Genomic DNA, 21,885 nt, shown 5'->3' on the forward strand with positions numbered 1-21,885 from the left:
GTGTCATGCAGAGAGTCTCAGGCTCCGTTTCCACGGAGCAAAAACGCTAGTGTTTTCCTGCGTTTTTGGCCGTTCGTTTACACGAAAACGAAGCTCAAAGTCTCCAAAAACCATCATTTCTGAAAACTCCGGTCAAAGTGTAGATTTTTAAAACCTCCGTCTTCACGTTTGCTTGTAAACGGAGAGCAACAGACATTTATGCTTCAGAACGTCGCGGCAATGGCGTTGGTTTAACGCAGACTCTTAATCCATGCTTTACACCACATTTGTCCCGCAGGTAAAGGTGAGTTGATGTGATACTTGTTTCCTCTGCAGATGAAGGCAGGAAGTGTGTGAAGGCAGCAGCATGGATCAGTGTGAGGACGAGACAGTTCCTCTGGAACAGAAGAGAGGACGAGGAGCTCAGAGGTGAGACAAGACCGCCTAAACCCAGACCAAGACCAGAGAGTAGGGAGGCCCCGATACCATTTTATCACACCGAGTACGAGTATTTTAATTTGTGTACTTGCCGATACCGAGTACTGATACAATACTTCTACCACAAAATTAACTAGGCAAAAATGCAATGAAAAGGTTTTATTTGCAACAGATAAATTCAATACAAATAAATAAAATGAGTAGAATAACTATTTTAAACAAAACTCAGCCGGCTGGACTTTCCTCCGCGGCCCGGTCAGCCCTCCGGCTAGCGCAGCGCCGACAGCTCGCTCAGTCCCAACAGGCCTGTGGGTCGTCTCTTGTCTCTTGCCATTGTCTGTCACTTTTGCAGAACCTGAGCTAATGTTGGCTGCTCAGCTGAGGCTCAGAACAGAGTTCATTATTCAAAAAGAATCCACTTCAGAAGTTTGTAATGATTTGTTCAGAACACAAACAATAGAGGAAGAGACAGAACGTGAATAAAGCGATTAAGGTGCAGCAGAAATCGTCTGTGATGCAGAGTTCAAGGTGAATAACACAAACCTTGACTGGCACGTTTGATTGGATGACTGAAGCAGCCGTCTGTACATACAGTGTTATCGCTTCACAACAAGACTTCAGAAGCTGTTACTTGGACCTGTCAACCAATCACAGTCAAGCATCTGCAGACCAATCCTCTGTTCTCTCCATTTCTGCAGCATTCAGCTTCAAACACATGACGATGTGACGTCTGAGGACCAGGATGACTCCAGGGAAGTGATGATCTCCAGGAGTGACAGCTATACAGTAAGTCAAACTGCTCCCAGTCTTAAATCACAACCTCCTTTGTTCCTGAATGAGAAACTCAAGAGATCCTGGTTCTTCAGCTTCTTCAGCTGACGGAAGCAGAGATCTCTCTCTTTCAGAGCAAATTATGTTACAGACATCGAATACATCATCATTCCAACAGACCCATCAGTCGATGCTAACGCAGAAGGGCCAACTTTTGCAATTCCTAATTTGACCACCAGAGGCTCCAGAAGTGAGGCAGTCTCGTAGTCTGTAGAGGAAGAACCGGACAAACGCTCTGACAAAGCTGAAGTAGAGCAGCTAAAGTCTGAAAGGCTGTTAGAAATGTTTACCGCCTTAGACGGGGCGGATGAGAAGGTAGCAGAGGTTGCTCAAGTGTTCAGTGATCAAGTGTGGACCTTGATCCAGTTTCTGAACCTCAACCAGGTCTGTCCCCCCCGGAGATCTCCACTTAACCCTTTAATATTCAGGAGGTGGAGACGCGCAACAAAGAGCTGTTATTGACTCTTATTTTGGTGCCTTTGAGCGCATGGCTACTGCACTAAATTAGTGTTGGTCTCTGCCGTAGCACTGCTAACTCTAAAAGAACGGTGTTGCACGCCTATGAACTTGTCCCTGAAGCAAATGGACAAGGTTTTAGAAACTTGATTCTAACATATAAAAATGTGTTTCCTCTAAAAGTTACACATTGCCCAACTGCTGAACGGAGACGCACGTCGAAATTGGTGTGTAAAAATGTATGTTCTGCCATTGGTGATGACCGTGAGTGTTTTCATTGCCGTAAGAAAAGACACCTGATTGCAGCAAGCCTTGTTCTAATAAGAAAAGAGAAAATATCTACGACCCCTGGTGGTGTGGGATCTGTTTGTTTCAGACATGCCCACATCAGACACACTGACCTTTGAGATGCTCAGACCGTGAGAGCCAGCAGGTCTAGCTCCGCCCCCTATTGTGTTTGCTCTCTGTTACATGCAGCATCGGCCCAAAGTCGGTAGGTCTTTAGTCCCTTTGTCCTGAGGGTTGTCCTGAGAGTTGTCCACATGTCCTGAGGGTTGTCCACATGTCCTGAGAACTGTCCACATGTCCTGAAGATTGTCCTGAGGATTTTCCACATGTCCTGAGGGTTGTCCACATGTCCTGAGGATTGTCCTGAGGGTTTTATTCTTTTTATATTGTAACGTGTCCTTATGGGAATGTGTGAATGTGGTTGTGAGCCCTGTCCAAGAGGAATTTCTGTCACCATGGGGACAGACAATAAAGTATTCTATTCTATTCTATTCTATTCTATTCTATTCTATTCTATTCTATTCTATTCTATTCTATTCTATTCTATTCTATTCCACATGTCCTGAGGGTTGTCCACATGTCCTGAGGATTGTCTTGAGGGTTGTCCACATGTCCTGAGGTTTGTCCACATGGATATTAAAATCAGCAACAATGATTCCACGTTTAAATCAACACAGATCACAGACATCAGTTCACTGAAATCATCAGAGAAGTTTTACAGTATTTGCATCAAACATCAAGTCTTTGTCACTCCAAGTCTTGGGGGAACGATTTCATCAGACTTTAAAGTCTATGTTGTCCAGGTCTGTCTTGAGAGGGACGAGGGTCTTCCACTTTTGCTATTTGCCATCAGAGAGACCGCACAGGGATCTCTTGGATTTAGTCCTGCAGCTTTAGTCTTTGGTCGTGCGGTGGGTCGTCCTCTTCAGCTTCTCAAGGGAAAATGATGGACGGAAACATCTCACACTGAGCAAAATCATGTCTTCATCATACGTGTCAGTTGGCACAAGAGTTGTTGTGTTGTGATATGACATCGATGTAGACGATCGGAAGCCCATTACTACCAGACTGGACGCAACAGGGTCACTGGTCCAGCTGACTGCCAGACTCATCTTTGGTTTTACTGGGTTGGCTGGAGTCTGCTCCTGCCAAGAAGACCTGCAGGTCCAAACGTGGGCCTGTTGGAGCAGGAAACATCTAAAACATGCAGGGCAGCGACCCTTGAGGGCCAGAGTTGGGAAACACTGGTCTGTAACCCATTTTAAGATTTCTGGATGTTCCTGAGTTTGTTCAAGTCCATCTGATTATCTGTCAAGAATTCAGATTTTAAGACTTCATTTATGATGATTTCTTTCTTTAAGGTAAAAATGTGGTTGAAGGACACTTTGGAGGATTTAGACTCCAGTGGGCTGAAGTTATTCCACTGGTATCTGAGGAATGCAGAAGAATCAAAGGATGGTTTCAAACCGATCCCAGTGTGTTATCTGGAGCATGCGAAAAGATTGGAAACAGTAGATCTGATGATAAAGAGGTTCTCCCACAATACCAGAGAGGTGGCCGAGACGATTTTAAAGAAGATGAAAAGTGATAAAGGTCTGTTGTAGAGAAGGAAAAAACACAAAAACCATCTTACTATGAAGATTTTATCCTGTTTAAACAATAACTGATAATAATATGTTTCATTGACCTCCAACAGAAAATTCCTCGCCAGAACCTGTTGTCCAAGACAATCCAGTCTCTCCAGCTGGTGCAACAGGTAAATGGTCCCGGTCAGTCGCATTGATTCATTCATTCATTCATTCATTCACAAAAACTGTGAAATGGGTGTGTTTCCCTCCCGTCAGGATGCTCTCGTTGGAGCCTCTGTAGAAGCTGCTCCTGATGGGGCTCTGGCTTTCCTCAGTTTAAGGAGGAAGTAGAGGTGCTCTTTAGCCTTCTTGGCCAGTGATGCCGTCTTGGTGTCCCAGGAGAGGTGACGTGCACACCCAGGAACTTCGTGCTGCACCATTGATAGAAACAAGAGCATGATGGGAGTGAGCTTTCCTGAAGTCCACAACAATCTGTTTTGTCCACATTCAGAGAGATTGTTGTTGAAGTGCGGCAACTTAGTAGAAACTATTTGGAGTGGAGAAGGTCTTTTTCTCTGGGAAGACAAGGGAATAGTCGCTTGTCTCCAGCCCACCAGCTCCGTCTCCATTATCTATCTACTCGTGTATTTACCATTCCTCCTCTTTATGTGTCCAAACCATCTCCCACTTTCTTCCTTTACTTGATCTCCACGATTTTGGACTATAAACACATCCACCATATGTTAATCAAATGCTGACGGAGCTGCAGAGCTGTCAGGGATGTTCATATGTTATTTGGGTAGCGACACCTGAAACGGCGATGCTGAGACAAATTAGACCAGTTTTTATATACATTTATATCAACACCCACCTAAACATTTCTGCAGACAAGTCTCTGGTCGCACCTTGCTTAGGAGGGTGTCTAAGAACACAATTAAGGATCTGAGGTGTTCGTCCATCCTCCAGACTTCTGAGATACCAACCTGATGTGCTCTGATAGCAACTGTGGGGACCAATTCCACTCCAAGTCTTAAACCTGGACTTTCCACTTCAACCCACAACCCATCAAGGCTGTACTGCTAACATCCTGGTTCTAGAAAACCAGCTGTTCTTGTCACTTCCACGTCCTGAATGTTCAGAGGTGTTTTAAAAGCGATATACTCAATATTGTACAGCTCGTCGTACAGTTACAGCTGATAAGCGGATGTTCAGATCTTGATTGTTTTCAGAATTAAGTTGTTGAGTGAACTTCATAAAACACTAAATCTCTGTCTTTACGTTCTTTCATTAAGGTACGTTAGTTGCAGTTTGTAACAAGCAGCTGAAGTCTAAGCTGAAGAAGAAGTACCAGCATGTGTCTGAGGGGATCACTAAAGCAGGAAAGACAACTCTTCTGGAGCAGATCTACACGGAGCTCTACATCACAGAGGGAGGGACCGGAGAGGTCAACCATGAACATGAAGTCAGACAGATTGAAGCAGCTTCCAGGAAACCAGACGGAGCAGAAACAGCCATCAGACAGGAAGACATCTTTAAACCCCCACCTGGAAGAGGAGGACCAATCAGAACGGTGATGACGACGGGAGTGGCCGGCATCGGGAAAACAGTCCTAACACAGAAGTTCAGTCTGGACTGGGCTGAAGGCAGAACCAACCAGGACATCCAGTTCCTGCTTCCATTCACCTTCAGACAGCTGAATGTGCTGAGAGAGGAGAAGTTCAGCTTGGTGGAGCTAGTTCATCGATTCTTCTCTGAAACCAAAGGAATCTGCAGCTTTGAAGAGTTCCAGGTCACGTTCATCTTTGACGGTCTGGATGAGAGTCGACTTCCTCTGGACTTCCACAAATCTACAATCGTCAGTGACCCCAGAAGGTCCACCTCAGTGGACGTGCTGCTGACCAACCTCATCAGGGGGAACCTGCTTCCTTCTGCTCGTCTCTGGATCACCACACGACCCGCAGCAGCCGATCAGATCCCTCCTGAGTGTGTTGACATGGTGACAGAAGTCAGAGGGTTCACTGACCCACAGAAGGAGGAATACTTCAGGAAGAGGATCAGAGGAGAGGAGCAGACCAGCAGGATCATCTCCCACATCAAGACATCACGGAGCCTCCACATCATGTGCCACATCCCAGTCTTCTGCTGGATCACTGCTACGGTCCTGGAGAAAGTCCTGGAGAACGTCCTGGAAACCAGAGAGGGAGGGCGGCTGCCCAAGACCCTGACTGAGATGTACATCCACTTCCTGGTGGTCCAGGCCAAACTGAAGAAGGTCAAGTATGACGGAGGAGCTGCGAGGGATCCACACTGGAGTCCAGAGAGCAGGAAGATGGTGGAGTCTCTGGGAAAACTGGCTTTTGAGCAGCTGCAGAAAGGAAACCTGATCTTCTATGAACGAGACCTGACAGAGTGTGGCATCGATGTCAGAGAGGCTTCAGTGTACTCAGGAGTGTTCACCCAGATCTTTAGAGAGGAGAGCGGCCTGTACGAGGACCAGGTCTTCTGCTTCATCCATCTGAGTGTTCAGGAGTTTCTGGCTGCTCTTCATGTCCATCTGACCTTCACCAACTCTGGAGTCAACCTGCTGGAAGAACAGAGAATAACCTTCAGGTTGTTTAAAACAAGAGCAGACACTCACTTCTATCAGAAAGCTGTGGACAAGACCTTACAGAGTCCAAACGGACACCTGGACTTGTTCCTGCGCTTCCTCCTGGGTATTTCACTGGAGACCAATCAGAACCTCCTACGAGGTCTGATGACATCAAACCAAAGAAGTTCACAGAACAATCAGAAAACAGTTGAATACATCAAGAAGAAGATCAGTAAGGAAATGTCTGCAGAGAGAAGCATCAACCTGTTCCACTGTCTGAATGAACTGAACGATCGGTCTCTGGTGGAGGAGGTCCAACGGTCCCTGAGGTCTGGACGTCTCTCCACAGATGAACTGTCTCCTGCTCAGTGGTCGGCTCTGGTCTTCATCTTACTGTCATCAGAAGAAGATCTGGAAGTGTTTGACCTGAAGAAGTTCTCAGCTTCAGAGGAGGCTCTACGGAGGCTGCTGCCGGTAGTCAAAGCCTCCAAGAAAGCTCTGTAAGTACCAACAGACACATGTTGGACCTCTGGAGTGGAGGCTAGTTTCTGACTACGTCTGGTTTTACCTCAGATTTCATGTTTTCTTCACTTGTTTGGGTTTTTTTTCAGCACAACCTCACATGGGTGAATTTACGCTGGTTCTTTCATTTCCAGAGACTTTAATGACACGTTGGACCTAAAACCACACACTAGCATGAACTCTGACAAGGAAACACTTTCATTTATGTTTGTACTGGGGGACAGGATGAGCTGAAGACCAGCAGAACAGTTAGAGACACAACTACATTTTCTTCCACAACAGTGAAATAACCTGGTTGTTCTTTTCTTCCATCTGCAGACTGAGTGACTGTAACCTCTCAGAGGACATCTGTCCACTTCTGTCCTCAGTTCTCAGCTCTCAGTCCTCCAGTCTGACAGAACTGGACCTGAGCAACAACGACCTGCAGGATTCTGGACTGAAGAAGCTGTGTCCTGGACTGGAGAGTCCACACTGTCACCTGGAGTCTCTCAGGTCAGGATTCATTCAAGTCTTCTCCAGGTCCAGTGAACCTGCTGCTAAACGTGTCTGCAGCAGGACACTTGAGCAGAGAACATGCAGCAGACCTGTGTTGTGTGTCTGCAGCAGGACACTTGAGCAGATAACATGCATAGACCTGTGTTGTGTGTCTGCAGACTGTCAGGCTGTCTGATCTCAGAGGAAGGAAGTTCTTCTCTGGTCTCAGCTCTGACCTCCAACCCCTCCCACCTGAGAGAGCTGGACCTGAGCTACAACCATCCAGGGGAGTCAGCAGGGAAGCTTCTGTCTAGACTGGAGGATCCCCGCTGGAGACTGGAGACTCTCAGGTAGGACACTCTCAGGTAGGACACACTCAGGTAGGAAACTCAGGTAGGACACTCTCAGGTAGGACACTCTCAGGTAGGACACTCTCAGGTAGGACACTCTCAGGTAGGACACTCTCAGGTAGGACACTCTCAGGTAGGACACACTCAGGTAGGACACACTCAGGTAGGACACTCTCAGGTAGGACACATTCAGGTAGGACTCTCTCAGGTAGGACACACTCAGGTAGGACACACTCAGGTAGGACACTCTCAGGTAGGACACATTCAGGTAGGACACTCTCAGGTAGGACACACTCAGGTAGGACACACTCAGGTAGGACACTCTCAGGTAGGACACATTCAGGTAGGACTCTCTCAGGTAGGACACACTCAGGTAGGACACACTCAGGTAGGACACTCTCAGGTAGGACACTCTCAGGTAGGACACTCTCAGGTAGGACACTCTCAGGTAGGACACACTCAGGTAGGACACTCTCAGGTAGGACACACTCAGGTAGGACACACTCAGGTAGGACACTCTCAGGTAGGACACATTCAGGTAGGACTCTCTCAGGTAGGACACACTCAGGTAGGACACACTCAGGTAGGACACTCTCAGGTAGGACACTCTCAGGTAGGACACACTCAGGTAGGACACTCTCAGGTAGGACACTCTCAGGTAGGACACCCTCAGGTAGGACACACTCAGGTAGGACACTCAGGTAGGACACTCTCAGGTAGGACACACTCAGGTAGGACACACTCAGGTAGGACACTCTCAGGTAGGACGCTCTCAGGTAGGATGCTCTCAGGTAGGACGTCCTCAGGTAGGACGCTCTCAGGTAGGACGCTCTCAGGTAGGACACTCTCAGGTAGGACACACTCAGGTAGGACACACTCGGGTAGGACACTCTCAGGTAGGACACACTCAGGTAGGACATTCTCAGGTAGGACACACTCAGGTAGGACACTCTGCTTTGGGGAGTGTCCAACAGGGGATGGGGGGGGGTGTAGTGGATACAGGAGTGTCCAACAGGTGATGGGGGGGGGGGGGGTGTAGTGGATACAGGAGTGTACAACAGGTGATGGGGGGGGGGTGTAGTGGATACAGGAGTGTCCAACAGGTGATGGGGGGGAGTAGTGGATACAGGAGTGTCCAACAGGTGATGGGGGGGGGGTGTAGTGGATACAGGAGTGTCCAACAGGTGATGGGGGGGGGGGGGGGTGTAGTGGATACAGGAGTGTACAACAGGTGATGGGGGGGGGTGTAGTGGATACAGGAGTGTCCAACAGGTGATGGGGGGGAGTAGTGGATACAGGAGTGTCCAACAGGTGATGGGGGGGGGGTGTAGTGGATACAGGAGTGTACAACAGGTGATGGGGGGGGGTGTAGTGGATACAGGAGTGTCCAACAGGTGATGGGGGGGTGTAGTGGATACAGGAGTGTCCAACAGGTGATGGGGGGGTGTAGTGGATACAGGAGTGTCCAACAGGTGATGGGGGGGGTGTAGTGGATACAGGAGTGTCCAACAGGTGATGGGGGGGTGTAGTGGATACAGGAGTGTCCAACAGGTGATGGGGGGGGGGTGTAGTGGATACAGGAGTGTCCAACAGGTGATGGGGGGGGGGTGTAGTGGATACGGGAGTGTCCAACAGGTGATGGGGGGGTGTAGTGGATACAGGAGTGTCCAACAGGTGATGGGGGGGTGTAGTGGATACAGGAGTGTCCAACAGGTGATGGGGGGGGGGTGTAGTGGATATGGGAGTGTCCAACAGGTGATGGGGGGGGTGTAGTGGATACAGGAGTGTCCAACAGGTGATGGGGGGGGGGGGGGGTGTAGTGGATACAGGAGTGTCCAACAGGTGATGGGGGGGGGGTGTAGTGGATACGGGAGTGTCCAACAGGTGATGGGGGGGTGTAGTGGATACAGGAGTGTCCAACAGGTGATGGGGGGGGGGGGGGGGGGTGTAGTGGATACGGGAGTGTCCAACAGGTGATGGGGGGGGGGGTGTAGTGGATACGGGAGTGTCCAACAGGTGATGGGGGGGGGTGTAGTGGATACAGGAGTGTCCAACAGGTGATGGGGGGGGGGTGTAGTGGATACAGGAGTATCCAACAGGTGATGGGGGGGGTGTAGTGGATACAGGAGTGTCCAACAGGTGATGGGGGGGTGTAGTGGATACAGGAGTGTCCAACAGGTGATGGGGGGGGGGGGTGTAGTGGATACGGGAGTATCCAACAGGTGATGGGGGGGTGTAGTGGATACAGGAGTGTCCAACAGGTGATGGGGGGGGGGTGTAGTGGATACGGGAGTGTCCAACAGGTGATGGGGGGGGGTGTAGTGGATACAGGAGTGTCCAACAGGTGATGGGGGGGGGGGTGTAGTGGATACGGGAGTGTCCAACAGGTGATGGGGGGGGGTGTAGTGGATACAGGAGTGTCCAACAGGTGATGGGGGGGGGTGTAGTGGATACAGGAGTGTCCAACAGGTGATGGGGGGTGTAGTGGATACAGGAGTGTCCAACAGGTGATGGGGGGGTGTAGTGGATACAGGAGTGTCCAACAGGTGATGGGGGGGGGGGTGTAGTGGATACGGGAGTATCCAACAGGTGATGGGGGGGTGTAGTGGATACAGGAGTGTCCAACAGGTGATGGGGGGGTGTAGTGGATACAGGAGTGTCCAACAGGTGATGGGGGGGGTGTAGTGGATACGGGAGTGTCCAACAGGTGATGGGGGGGTGTAGTGGATACGGAAGTATCCAACAGGTGATGGGGGGGGGGGGGTGTAGTGGATACAGGAGTGTCCAACAGGTGATGGGGGGGGGGGGTGTAGTGGATACAGGAGTGTCCAACAGGTGATGGGGGGGGTGTAGTGGATACGGAAGTATCCAACAGGTGATGGGGGGGGGGGGTGTAGTGGATACAGGAGTGTCCAACAGGTGATGGGGGGGGGGGGTGTAGTGGATACGGGAGTGTCCAACAGGTGATGGGGGGGGGGTGTAGTGGATACGGGAGTGTCCAACAGGTGATGGGGGGGGTGTAGTGGATACAGGAGTGTCCAACAGGTGATGGGGGGGGGTGTAGTGGATACAGGAGTGTCCAACAGGTGATGGGGGGGGGTGTAGTGGATACAGGAGTGTCCAACAGGTGATGGGGGGGGGGGGGGGTGTAGTGGATACAGGAGTGTCCAACAGGTGATGGGGGGGGGGGGTGTAGTGGATACGGGAGTGTCCAACAGGTGATGGGGGGGGGTGTAGTGGATACAGGAGTGTCCAACAGGTGATGGGGGGGGGTGTAGTGGATACAGGAGTGTCCAACAGGTGATGGGGGGGGTGTAGTGGATACAGGAGTGTCCAACAGGTGATGGGGGGGTGTAGTGGATACAGGAGTGTCCAACAGGTGATGGGGGGGGGGGGTGTAGTGGATACGGGAGTATCCAACAGGTGATGGGGGGGTGTAGTGGATACAGGAGTGTCCAACAGGTGATGGGGGGGTGTAGTGGATACAGGAGTGTCCAACAGGTGATGGGGGGGTGTAGTGGATACGGGAGTGTCCAACAGGTGATGGGGGGGTGTAGTGGATACGGAAGTATCCAACAGGTGATGGGGGGGGGGGGGGTGTAGTGGATACAGGAGTGTCCAACAGGTGATGGGGGGGGGGGGTGTAGTGGATACAGGAGTGTCCAACAGGTGATGGGGGGGTGTAGTGGATACGGAAGTATCCAACAGGTGATGGGGGGGGGGGGTGTAGTGGATACGGGAGTATCCAACAGGTGATGGGGGGGGGGGGTGTAGTGGATACAGGAGTGTCCAACAGGTGATGGGGGGGGGGGGTGTAGTGGATACAGGAGTGTCCAACAGGTGATGGGGGGGGGGGGGGGTAGTGGATACGGGAGTGTCCAACAGGTGATGGGGGGGGGGGGGTGTAGTGGATACAGGAGTGTCCAACAGGTGATGGGGGGGTGTAGTGGATACGGGAGTATCCAACAGGTGATGGGGGGGGGGGGGTGTAGTGGATACAGGAGTGTCCAACAGGTGATGGGGGGGGGGGGTGTAGTGGATACAGGAGTGTCCAACAGGTGATGGGGGGGGGGGTGTAGTGGATACAGGAGTGTCCAACAGGTGATGGGGGGGTGTAGTGGATACGGGAGTGTCCAACAGGTGATGGGGGGGGTGTAGTGGATACAGGAGTGTCCAACAGGTGATGGGGGGGGGGGTGTAGTGGATACAGGAGTGTCCAACAGGTGATGGGGGGGGGGGGGGTGTAGTGGATACGGGAGTGTCCAACAGGTGATGGGGGGGGGGGGGGTGTAGTGGATACAGGAGTGTCCAACAGGTGATGGGGGGGGGGGTGTAGTGGATACAGGAGTGTCCAACAGGTGATGGGGGGGGGGGGGTGTAGTGGATACAGGAGTGTCCAACAGGTGATGGGGGGGGGGGGGTGTAGTGGATACAGGAGTGTCCAACAGGTGATGGGGGGGGTGTAGTGGATACGGGAGTGTCCAACAGGTGATGGGGGGGGGGGGGGTGTAGTGGATACGGGAGTGTCCAACAGGTGATGGGGGGGGTGTAGTGGATACGGGAGTGTCCAACAGGTGATGGGGGGGGGGGGTGTAGTGGATACGGGAGTGTCCAACAGGTGATGGGGGGGGGGGCTCTGACATCTCTGCTTCCTCTGAGAGAGACTGATCTGGTCTGATCCTCCTCCTCCTTCCAGGGTGGAGCCTGCTGGACAACGATGGCTGACACCAGGTCTGAGGAAGTGTAAGTGTGTTTTTATTCAACCATCTTCACTCCTTCATGAGTCCATCAGTGATCAATAACTGATCAATAATAACTGCAGCTGCTTGTTTGTTCTCTCCATCAGATTCCTGTCAACTCACCATCGACACAAACACAGTAAACAAGGGCATCAAACTGTCTGACAACAACAGGACGATGATGTATGTGGAGGAGGATCAGTCATATCCTGATCATCCAGACAGGTTTGATTACTGGCCTCAGCTGCTGTGTAGAGAAGTTCTGACGGGTCGCTGTTACTGGGAGGTCCAGAGGAGAGGAGCTGTTTATGTATCAGTGAGTTACAGAAGAATCAGCAGGAAAGGAGACTCTTATGACTGTGGGTTTGGAAGAAACGATCATTCCTGGAGTCTGGACTGTTATTCAGGTGGTCGGTACAGTGTCTTTCACAATAAAAGACTAACACCCATCACCTCCTCATCTCCATGTCCAGACTCTGGCAGAGCAGCAGTTTACGTGGACGTTCCTGCTGGAACTCTGTCCTTCTATAAAGTCGTCTCTGACAGACTGATCCACCTCCACACCTTCAACACCAGCTTCTCTGAACCTCTCTGTGCTGGATTTAGATTCTGGGCCTGGTCCAGTCCTGGTTCCTCAGTGTCTCTGTGTCCAGTTTAGTCTCCAGAGTCTCCGCTCAGAGAAACTGTCTCTGTTGGATCCTGGACTTGGACTCTGGTTCTGGTTCCTCAGTGTCTCCATGATGATGATGATGATGATGGTGATGATGATGATGATGATGATGATGATGATGATGATGATGATGATGAAGATAATCACTGTTTATCTTTAGTTTTTTGCTTTATTGTATTTTTATTTGATCTTTTTTGACATTTAAACATTAAATAATTTATTGGATTGTTGATGTTTGATCATGAATTAGATTTTTATCTCATTATTCTTGTTCTATTCTGGATTCTGTCTCTAAATGTTTTCATGTTTTACTTCACGTTTAGATTCTTAGAATCTTGTTTCTTCCCTGAAAGAAAGTTTGAGCTTCAAATCTAAACATTTCCATTTTACATTCAACTTTTCCAGTTTGTACAATATTTGATTGATTTATCTGATTGTTTTAATTTGATTCCTTCAGTTTTCAAGTTTGTTGATGTAAAAATGAAGTGAGAAGATGGAAATATTCATGTAACATCCAACATGTAAAAACATCAGCAGCATGTGTAAAAGTATTCAAGTACTCTTGAAATAAAAAACATCAGCGTTAGAAACCGAGTGAAGATGAAGTGATGACTCCTCTTCCTCTCTGACCTCCAACTCCTGGATGGAGGGATGAGACCTGGTCTGGATGGATGGAGGGATGAGACCTGGTCTGGATGGATGGAGGGATGAGACCTGGTCTGGATGGAGGGATGAGACCTGGTCTGGATGGATGGAGGGATGAGACCTGGTCTGGATGGATGGAGGGATGAGACCTGGTCTGGATGGATGGAGGGATGAGACCTGGTCTGGATGGATGGATGAGACCTGGTCTGGATGGATGGAGGGATGAGACCTGGTCTGGATGGAGGGATGAGACCTGGTCTGGATGGATGGAGGGATGAGACCTGGTCTGGATGGATGGAGGGATGAGACCTGGTCTGGATGGATGGAGGGATGAGACCTGGTCTGGATGGATGGAGGGATGAGACCTGGTCTGGATGGATGGAGGGTATTTGTAATGCAGTAATTTATGTGTCCACTAGAGGGCAAATAAAGGCATTTAAATGCAGTAACCTTTGTGTCCACTAGAGGGCCAATAAATGCATTTAAATGCAGTAATCTTTGTGTCCACTAGAGGGCAAATAAATGCATTTAAATGCAGTAACTTTTATGTCCACTAGAGGGCAAATAAATGCATTTAAATGCAGTAATTTATGTGTCCACTAGAGGGCAAATAAATGCATTTAAATGCAGTAATCTTTGTGTCCACTAGAGGGCAAATAAGTACTTTAAATGCAGTAATTTATGTGTCCACTAGAGGGTAAATAAATGCATTTAAATGCAGTAACTTATGTGTCCACTAGAGGGCAAATAAGTACTTTAAATGCAGTAACTTATGTGTCCACTAGAGGGCAAATTAGTAATTTAAATGCAGTACTTTATGTGTCCACTAGAGGGCAAATAAGTAATTTAAATGCAGTAACTTTTATGTCCACTAGAGGGCAAATAAAGTCCTTTTAATTTAGTAACTTTTATGTCCACTAGAGGGCAAATAAATGCATTTAAATGCAGTAATTTATGTGTCCACTAGAGGGCACACAAATGCATTTAAATGCAGTGACTTATGTGTCCACTAGAGGGCAAATAAATGCATTTGAATGCAGTAATTTATGTGTCCACTAGAGGGCAAATACATGCATTGAAATGCAGTAATTTTTATGTCCACTAGAGGGCAAATAAATGCATTTAAATGCAGTAACTTATGTGTCCACTAGAGGGAAAATAAATGCATTTAAATGCAGTAATTTATGTGTCCACTAGAGGGCAAATAAATGCATTTAAATGCAGTAAATTATGTGTCCACTAGAGGGCAAATAAATGCATTGAAATGCAGTAACTTTTATGTCCACTAGAGGGTAAATAAATGCATTTAAATGCAGTAATTTATGTGTCCACTAGAGGGCAAATAAATGCATTGAAATGCAGTAACTTTTATGTCCACTAGAGTGTAAATAAATGCATTTAAATGCAGTAATTTATGTGTCCACTAGAGGGTAAATAAATGCATTGAAATGCAGTAACTTTTATGTCCACTAGAGGGCAAATAAATAGATACATTTAAATGTAGTAGAAGGTTTACTGGTTTACTGGTATGACCAACACGGTTTACTGGTTTACTGGTACGACCAACACGGTTTACTGGTTTACTGGTACGACCAACACGGTTTACTGGTACGACCAACACGGTTTACTGGTTTACTGGTACGACCAACACGGTTTACTGGTACGACCAACACGGTTTACTGGTTTACTGGTACGACCAACACGGTTTACTGGTTTACTGGTACGACCAACACGGTTTACTGGTTTACTGGTACGACCAACACGGTTTACTGGTACGACCAACACGGTTTACTGGTTTACTGGTACGACCAACACGGTTTACTGGTACGAGCAACACGGTTTACTGGTTTACTGGTACGACCAACACGGTTTACTGGTACGACCAACACGGTTTACTGGTTTACTGGTTTACTGGTACGACCAACACGGTTTACTGGTACGACCAACACGGTTTACTGGTTTATTGGTTTATTGGTTTACTGGTTTACTGGTACGACCAACAAGGTTTACTGGTTTACTGGTACGACCAACACGGTTTACTGGTTTATTGGTTTATTGGTTTACTGGTTTACTGGTACGACCAACACGGTTTACTGGTTTACTGGTACGACCAACACGGTTTACTGGTTTACTGGTACGACCAACACGGTTTACTGGTACGACCAACACGGTTTACTGGTTTACTGGTTTACTGGTACGACCAACACGGTTTACTGGTACGACCAACACGGTTTACTGGTTTACTGGTTTACTGGTACGAGCAACACGGTTTACTGGTTTACTGGTTTACTGGTACGAGCAACACGGTTTACTGGTTTACTGGTTTACTGGTACGAGCAACACGGTTTACTGGTTTACTGGTACGACCAACACGGTTTACTGGTACGACCAACACGGTTTACTGGTTTACTGGTTTACTGGTACGACCAACACGGTTTACTGGTTTACTGGTACGACCAACACGGTTTACTGGTTTACTGGTTTACTGGTTTACTGGTTTACTGGTTTACTGGTTTACTGGTACGACCAACACGGTTTACTGGTTTACTGGTACGACCAACACGGTTTACTGGTTTACTGGTTTACTGGTTTACTGGTTTACTGGTTTACTGGTACGACCAACACGGTTTACTGGTTTACTGGTACGACCAACACGGTTTACTGGTTTACTGGTACGACCAACACGGTTTACTGGTACGACCAACATGGTTTACTGGTTTACTGGTTTACTGGTACGAGCAACACGGTTTACTGGTTTACTGGTTTACTGGTACGAGCAACACGGTTTACTGGTTTACTGGTACGACCAACACGGTTTACTGGTACGACCAACACGGTTTACTGGTTTACTGGTTTACTGGTACGACCAACACGGTTTACTGGTTTACTGGTACGACCAACACGGTTTACTGGTTTACTGGTTTACTGGTTTACTGGTTTACTGGTTTACTGGTTTACTGGTACGACCAACACGGTTTACTGGTTTACTGGTACGACCAACACGGTTTACTGGTTTACTGGTTTACTGGTTTACTGGTTTACTGGTACGACCAACACGGTTTACTGGTTTACTGGTACGACCAACACGGTTTACTGGTTTACTGGTACGACCAACACGGTTTACTGGTACGACCAACACGGTTTACTGGTTTACTGGTACGACCAACACGGTTTACTGGTACGAGCAACACGGTTTACTGGTTTACTGGTACGACCAACACGGTTTACTGGTACGACCAACACGGTTTACTGGTTTACTGGTTTACTGGTACGACCAACACGGTTTACTGGTACGACCAACACGGTTTACTGGTTTACTGGTTTACTGGTACGACCAACACGGTTTACTGGTACGACCAACACGGTTTACTGGTTTACTGGTACGACCAACACGGTTTACTGGTTTATTGGTTTATTGGTTTACTGGTTTACTGGTACGACCAACAAGGTTTACTGGTTTACTGGTACGACCAACACGGTTTACTGGTTTATTGGTTTATTGGTTTACTGGTTTACTGGTACGACCAACACGGTTTACTGGTTTACTGGTACGACCAACACGGTTTACTGGTACGACCAACACGGTTTACTGGTTTACTGGTACGACCAACACGGTTTACTGGTACGACCAACACGGTTTACTGGTTTACTGGTTTACTGGTACGACCAACACGGTTTACTGGTTTACTGGTTTACTGGTACGAGCAACACGGTTTACTGGTTTACTGGTTTACTGGTACGAGCAACACGGTTTACTGGTTTACTGGTACGACCAACACGGTTTACTGGTACGACCAACACGGTTTACTGGTTTACTGGTTTACTGGTACGACCAACACGGTTTACTGGTTTACTGGTACGACCAACACGGTTTACTGGTTTACTGGTTTACTGGTTTACTGGTTTACTGGTTTACTGGTTTACTGGTACGACCAACACGGTTTACTGGTTTACTGGTACGACCAACACGGTTTACTGGTTTACTGGTTTACTGGTTTACTGGTTTACTGGTACGACCAACACGGTTTACTGGTTTACTGGTTTACTGGTTTATTGGTACGACCAACATGGTTTACTGGTTTACTGGTTTACTGGTTTACTGGTTTACTGGTTTACTGGTACGACCAACAAGGTTTACTGGTTTACTGGTTTACTGGTACGACCAACATGGTTTACTGGTTTACTGGTTTACTGGTTTACTGGTTTACTGGTTTATTGGTTTACTGGTTTACTGGTTTACTGGTACGACCAACAAGGTTTACTGGTTTACTGGTTTACTGGTACGACCAACAAGGTTTACTGGTTTATTGGTTTACTGGTTTACTGGTTTACTGGTTTACTGGTTTACTGGTTTACTGGTACGACCAACACGTTTACTGGTTTACTGGTTTACTGGTTTATTGGTTTACTGGTACGACCAACACGTTTACTGGTTTACTGGTTTACTGGTTTATTGGTTTACTGGTTTACTGGTTTACTGGTTTACTGGTTTACTGGTTTACTGGTTTACTGGTTTACTGGTTTACTGGTTTACTGGTACGACCAACAAGGTTTACTGGTTTACTGGTTTACTGGTTTACTGGTTTACTGGTTTACTGGTTTACTGGTTTACTGGTTTACTGGTTTACTGGTTTACTGGTACGACCAACAAGGTTTACTGGTTTACTGGTTTACTGGTACGACCAACATGGTTTACTGGTTTACTGGTTTACTGGTTTACTGGTTTACTGGTTTATTGGTTTACTGGTTTACTGGTTTACTGGTTTACTGGTTTACTGGTTTACTGGTTTACTGGTACGACCAACAAGGTTTACTGGTTTACTGGTTTACTGGTTTACTGGTTTACTGGTTTATTGGTTTACTGGTTTACTGGTTTACTGGTACGACCAACAAGGTTTACTGGTTTACTGGTTTACTGGTTTACTGGTTTACTGGTTTACTGGTTTACTGGTTTATTGGTTTACTGGTTTACTGGTTTACTGGTACGACCAACAAGGTTTACTGGTTTACTGGTTTACTGGTTTACTGGTTTACTGGTTTACTGGTACGACCAACAAGGTTTACTGGTTTATTGGTTTACTGGTTTACTGGTTTACTGGTTTATTGGTTTACTGGTTTACTGGTACGACCAACACGGTTTACTGGTTTACTGGTTTACTGGTTTACTGGTTTACTGGTTTACTGGTTTACTGGTTTATTGGTTTACTGGTTTACTGGTTTACTGGTTTACTGGTTTACTGGTTTACTGGTTTACTGGTTTACTGGTTTATTGGTTTACTGGTTTACTGGTTTACTGGTTTACTGGTTTACTGGTTTACTGGTTTACTGGTTTACTGGTACGACCAACACGTTTACTGGTTTACTGGTTTATTGGTTTACTGGTTTACTGGTACGACCAACACGGTTTACTGGTTTACTGGTTTACTGGTTTATTGGTTTACTGGTACGACCAACATGGTTTACTGGTTTACTGGTTTACTGGTTTACTGGTTTACTGGTTTACTGGTTTACTGGTTTACTGGTTTACTGGTACGACCAACATGGTTTATTGGTTTACTGGTTTACTGGTTTACTGGTTTACTGGTTTACTGGTTTATTGGTTTACTGGTTTACTGGTACGACCAACACGGTTTACTGGTTTACTGGTTTACTGGTTTACTGGTTTACTGGTTTACTGGTTTACTGGTATACTGGTTTACTGGTTTACTGGTTTACTGGTTTACTGGTTTACTGGTTTACTGGTTTACTGGTACGACCAACATGGTTTATTGGTTTACTGGTTTACTGGTTTACTGGTTTACTGGTTTACTGGTTTACTGGTTTACTGGTTTACTGGTTTACTGGTTTACTGGTTTATTGGTTTACTGGTTTACTGGTTTACTGGTACGACCAACAAGGTTTACTGGTTTACTGGTACGACCAACACGGTTTACTGGTTTACTGGTTTACTGGTTTACTGGTTTACTGGTTTACTGGTTTACTGGTATACTGGTTTATTGGTTTACTGGTTTACTGGTTTACTGGTTTACTGGTTTACTGGTTTACTGGTTTACTGGTATACTGGTTTACTGGTTTACTGGTTTACTGGTTTACTGGTTTACTGGTACGACCAACACGGTTTACTGGTTTACTGGTTTACTGGTTTACTAGTTTACTGGTTTACTGGTACGACCAACAAGGTTTACTGGTTTACTGGTTTACTGGTTTACTGGTTTACTGGTTTACTAGTTTACTGGTTTACTGGTACGACCAACAAGGTTTACTGGTTTACTGGTTTACTGGTTTACTGGTTTACTGGTACGACCAACACGGTTTACTGGTTTACTGGTTTACTGGTTTACTAGTTTACTGGTTTACTGGTTTACTGGTTTACTGGTTTATTGGTTTACTGGTTTACTGGTTTACTGGTTTACTGGTTTACTGGTACGACCAACAAGGTTTACTGGTTTACTGGTTTACTGGTTTATTGGTTTACTGGTTTACTGGTTTACTGGTTTACTGGTTTACTGGTTTACTGGTTTACTGGTTTACTGGTTTACTGGTTTACTGGTTTACTGGTTTATTGGTTTACTGGTTTATTGGTTTACTGGTTTACTGGTTTACTGGTTTACTGGTTTACTGGTTTACTGGTTTACTGGTTTACTGGTTTACTGGTACGACCAACACGGTTTACTGGTTTATTGGTTTACTGGTTTACTGGTTTACTGGTTTACTGGTTTACTGGTTTACTGGTACGACCAACACGTTTACTGGTTTACTGGTTTGCTGGTTTACTGGTTTACTGGTTTACTGGTTTACTGGTTTACTGGTTTATTGGTTTACTGGTTTACTGGTTTACTGGTACGACCAACAAGGTTTACTGGTTTACTGGTTTACTGGTTTACTGGTTTACTGGTTTACTGGTTTACTGGTTTACTGGTTTACTGGTTTACTGGTACGACCAACACGGTTTACTGGTTTACTGGTTTACTGGTTTATTGGTTTACTGGTACGACCAACACGTTTACTGGTTTACTGGTTTACTGGTTTATTGGTTTACTGGTTTATTGGTTTACTGGTTTACTGGTTTACTGGTTTACTGGTTTACTGGTTTATTGGTTTACTGGTTTACTGGTTTACTGGTTTACTGGTTTACTGGTTTACTGGTTTATTGGTTTACTGGTACGACCAACACGTTTACTGGTTTACTGGTTTACTGGTTTATTGGTTTACTGGTTTATTGGTTTACTGGTTTACTGGTTTACTGGTTTACTGGTTTACTGGTTTACTGGTTTACTGGTTTATTGGTTTACTGGTTTACTGGTTTACTGGTTTACTGGTTTATTGGTTTACTGGTTTACTGGTTTACTGGTTTATTGGTTTACTGGTTTACTGGTTTACTGGTTTATTGGTTTACTGGTTTACTGGTTTACTGGTTTATTGGTTTACTGGTTTACTGGTTTACTGGTTTATTGGTTTACTGGTTTACTGGTTTACTGGTTTATTGGTTTACTGGTTTACTGGTTTACTGGTTTATTGGTTTACTGGTTTACTGGTTTACTGGTTTACTGGTTTACTGGTTTACTGGTACGACCAACAAGGTTTACTGGTTTACTGGTTTACTGGTTTACTGGTTTACTGGTTTACTGGTTTACTGGTTTACTGGTTTACTGGTTTACTGGTTTACTGGTACGACCAACAAGGTTTACTGGTTTACTGGTTTACTGGTTTACTGGTTTACTGGTACGACCAACAAGGTTTACTGGTTTACTGGTACGACCAACACGGTTTACTGGTTTACTGGTTTACTGGTTTACTGGTTTACTGGTACGACCAACACGGTTTACTGGTTTACTGGTACGACCAACACGGTTTACTGGTTTACTGGTTTACTGGTTTACTGGTTTACTGGTTTACTGGTTTACTGGTTTATTGGTTTACTGGTTTACTGGTACGACCAACACGGTTTACTGGTTTAGCCTCTCCTCACCCTTTAGTGGAGGCACTGGTGTCCAAGGTTTTCTGTTCGGGAACTCTGATAAACCATCAGATGTACGCAGACGATCTGTCCATCATGTCCCCCACCGATGTTAACGGGGGGCGTGTCTAACAGGGGGCGTGTCTAACAGGGGGCGTGTCTAACAGGGGGCGTGTCTAACAGGGGGCGTGTCTAACAGGGGGCGTGTCTAACAGGGGCGTGTCTAACAGGGGGCGTGTCTAACAGAAGCGTGTCTAACAGGGGGCGTGTCTAACAGGGGGCGTGTCTAACAGGGGGCGTGTCTAACAGGGGGCGTGTCTAACAGGGGGCGTGGCTAACAGGGGGCGTGTCTAACAGGGGGCGTGTCTAACAGGGGGC

At 46.8% G+C, this 21,885-nt stretch overlaps 1 protein-coding gene across 1 annotated transcript; it reads left to right on the top strand.

Annotated features, from left to right (window-relative positions):
* Window positions 1-3,939: 3,939 nt before the first annotated feature.
* Window positions 3,940-21,639, top strand: LOC133447746 (NLR family CARD domain-containing protein 3-like). The gene is made up of 7 exons (XM_061726472.1): window positions 3,940-3,964; window positions 4,853-6,650; window positions 6,991-7,164; window positions 7,326-7,496; window positions 12,193-12,239; window positions 12,343-12,645; window positions 21,527-21,639. Exons 1-7 carry the CDS (start codon window positions 3,940-3,942, stop codon window positions 21,637-21,639), a joined length of 2,631 nt encoding a protein of 876 aa, XP_061582456.1.
* The last annotated feature ends 246 nt before the right edge of the window (window positions 21,640-21,885 follow it).

Source organism: Cololabis saira, chromosome 7 (assembly GCF_033807715.1).
Source record: "Cololabis saira isolate AMF1-May2022 chromosome 7, fColSai1.1, whole genome shotgun sequence".
Lineage (NCBI taxonomy): Eukaryota > Metazoa > Chordata > Actinopteri > Beloniformes > Belonidae > Cololabis > Cololabis saira.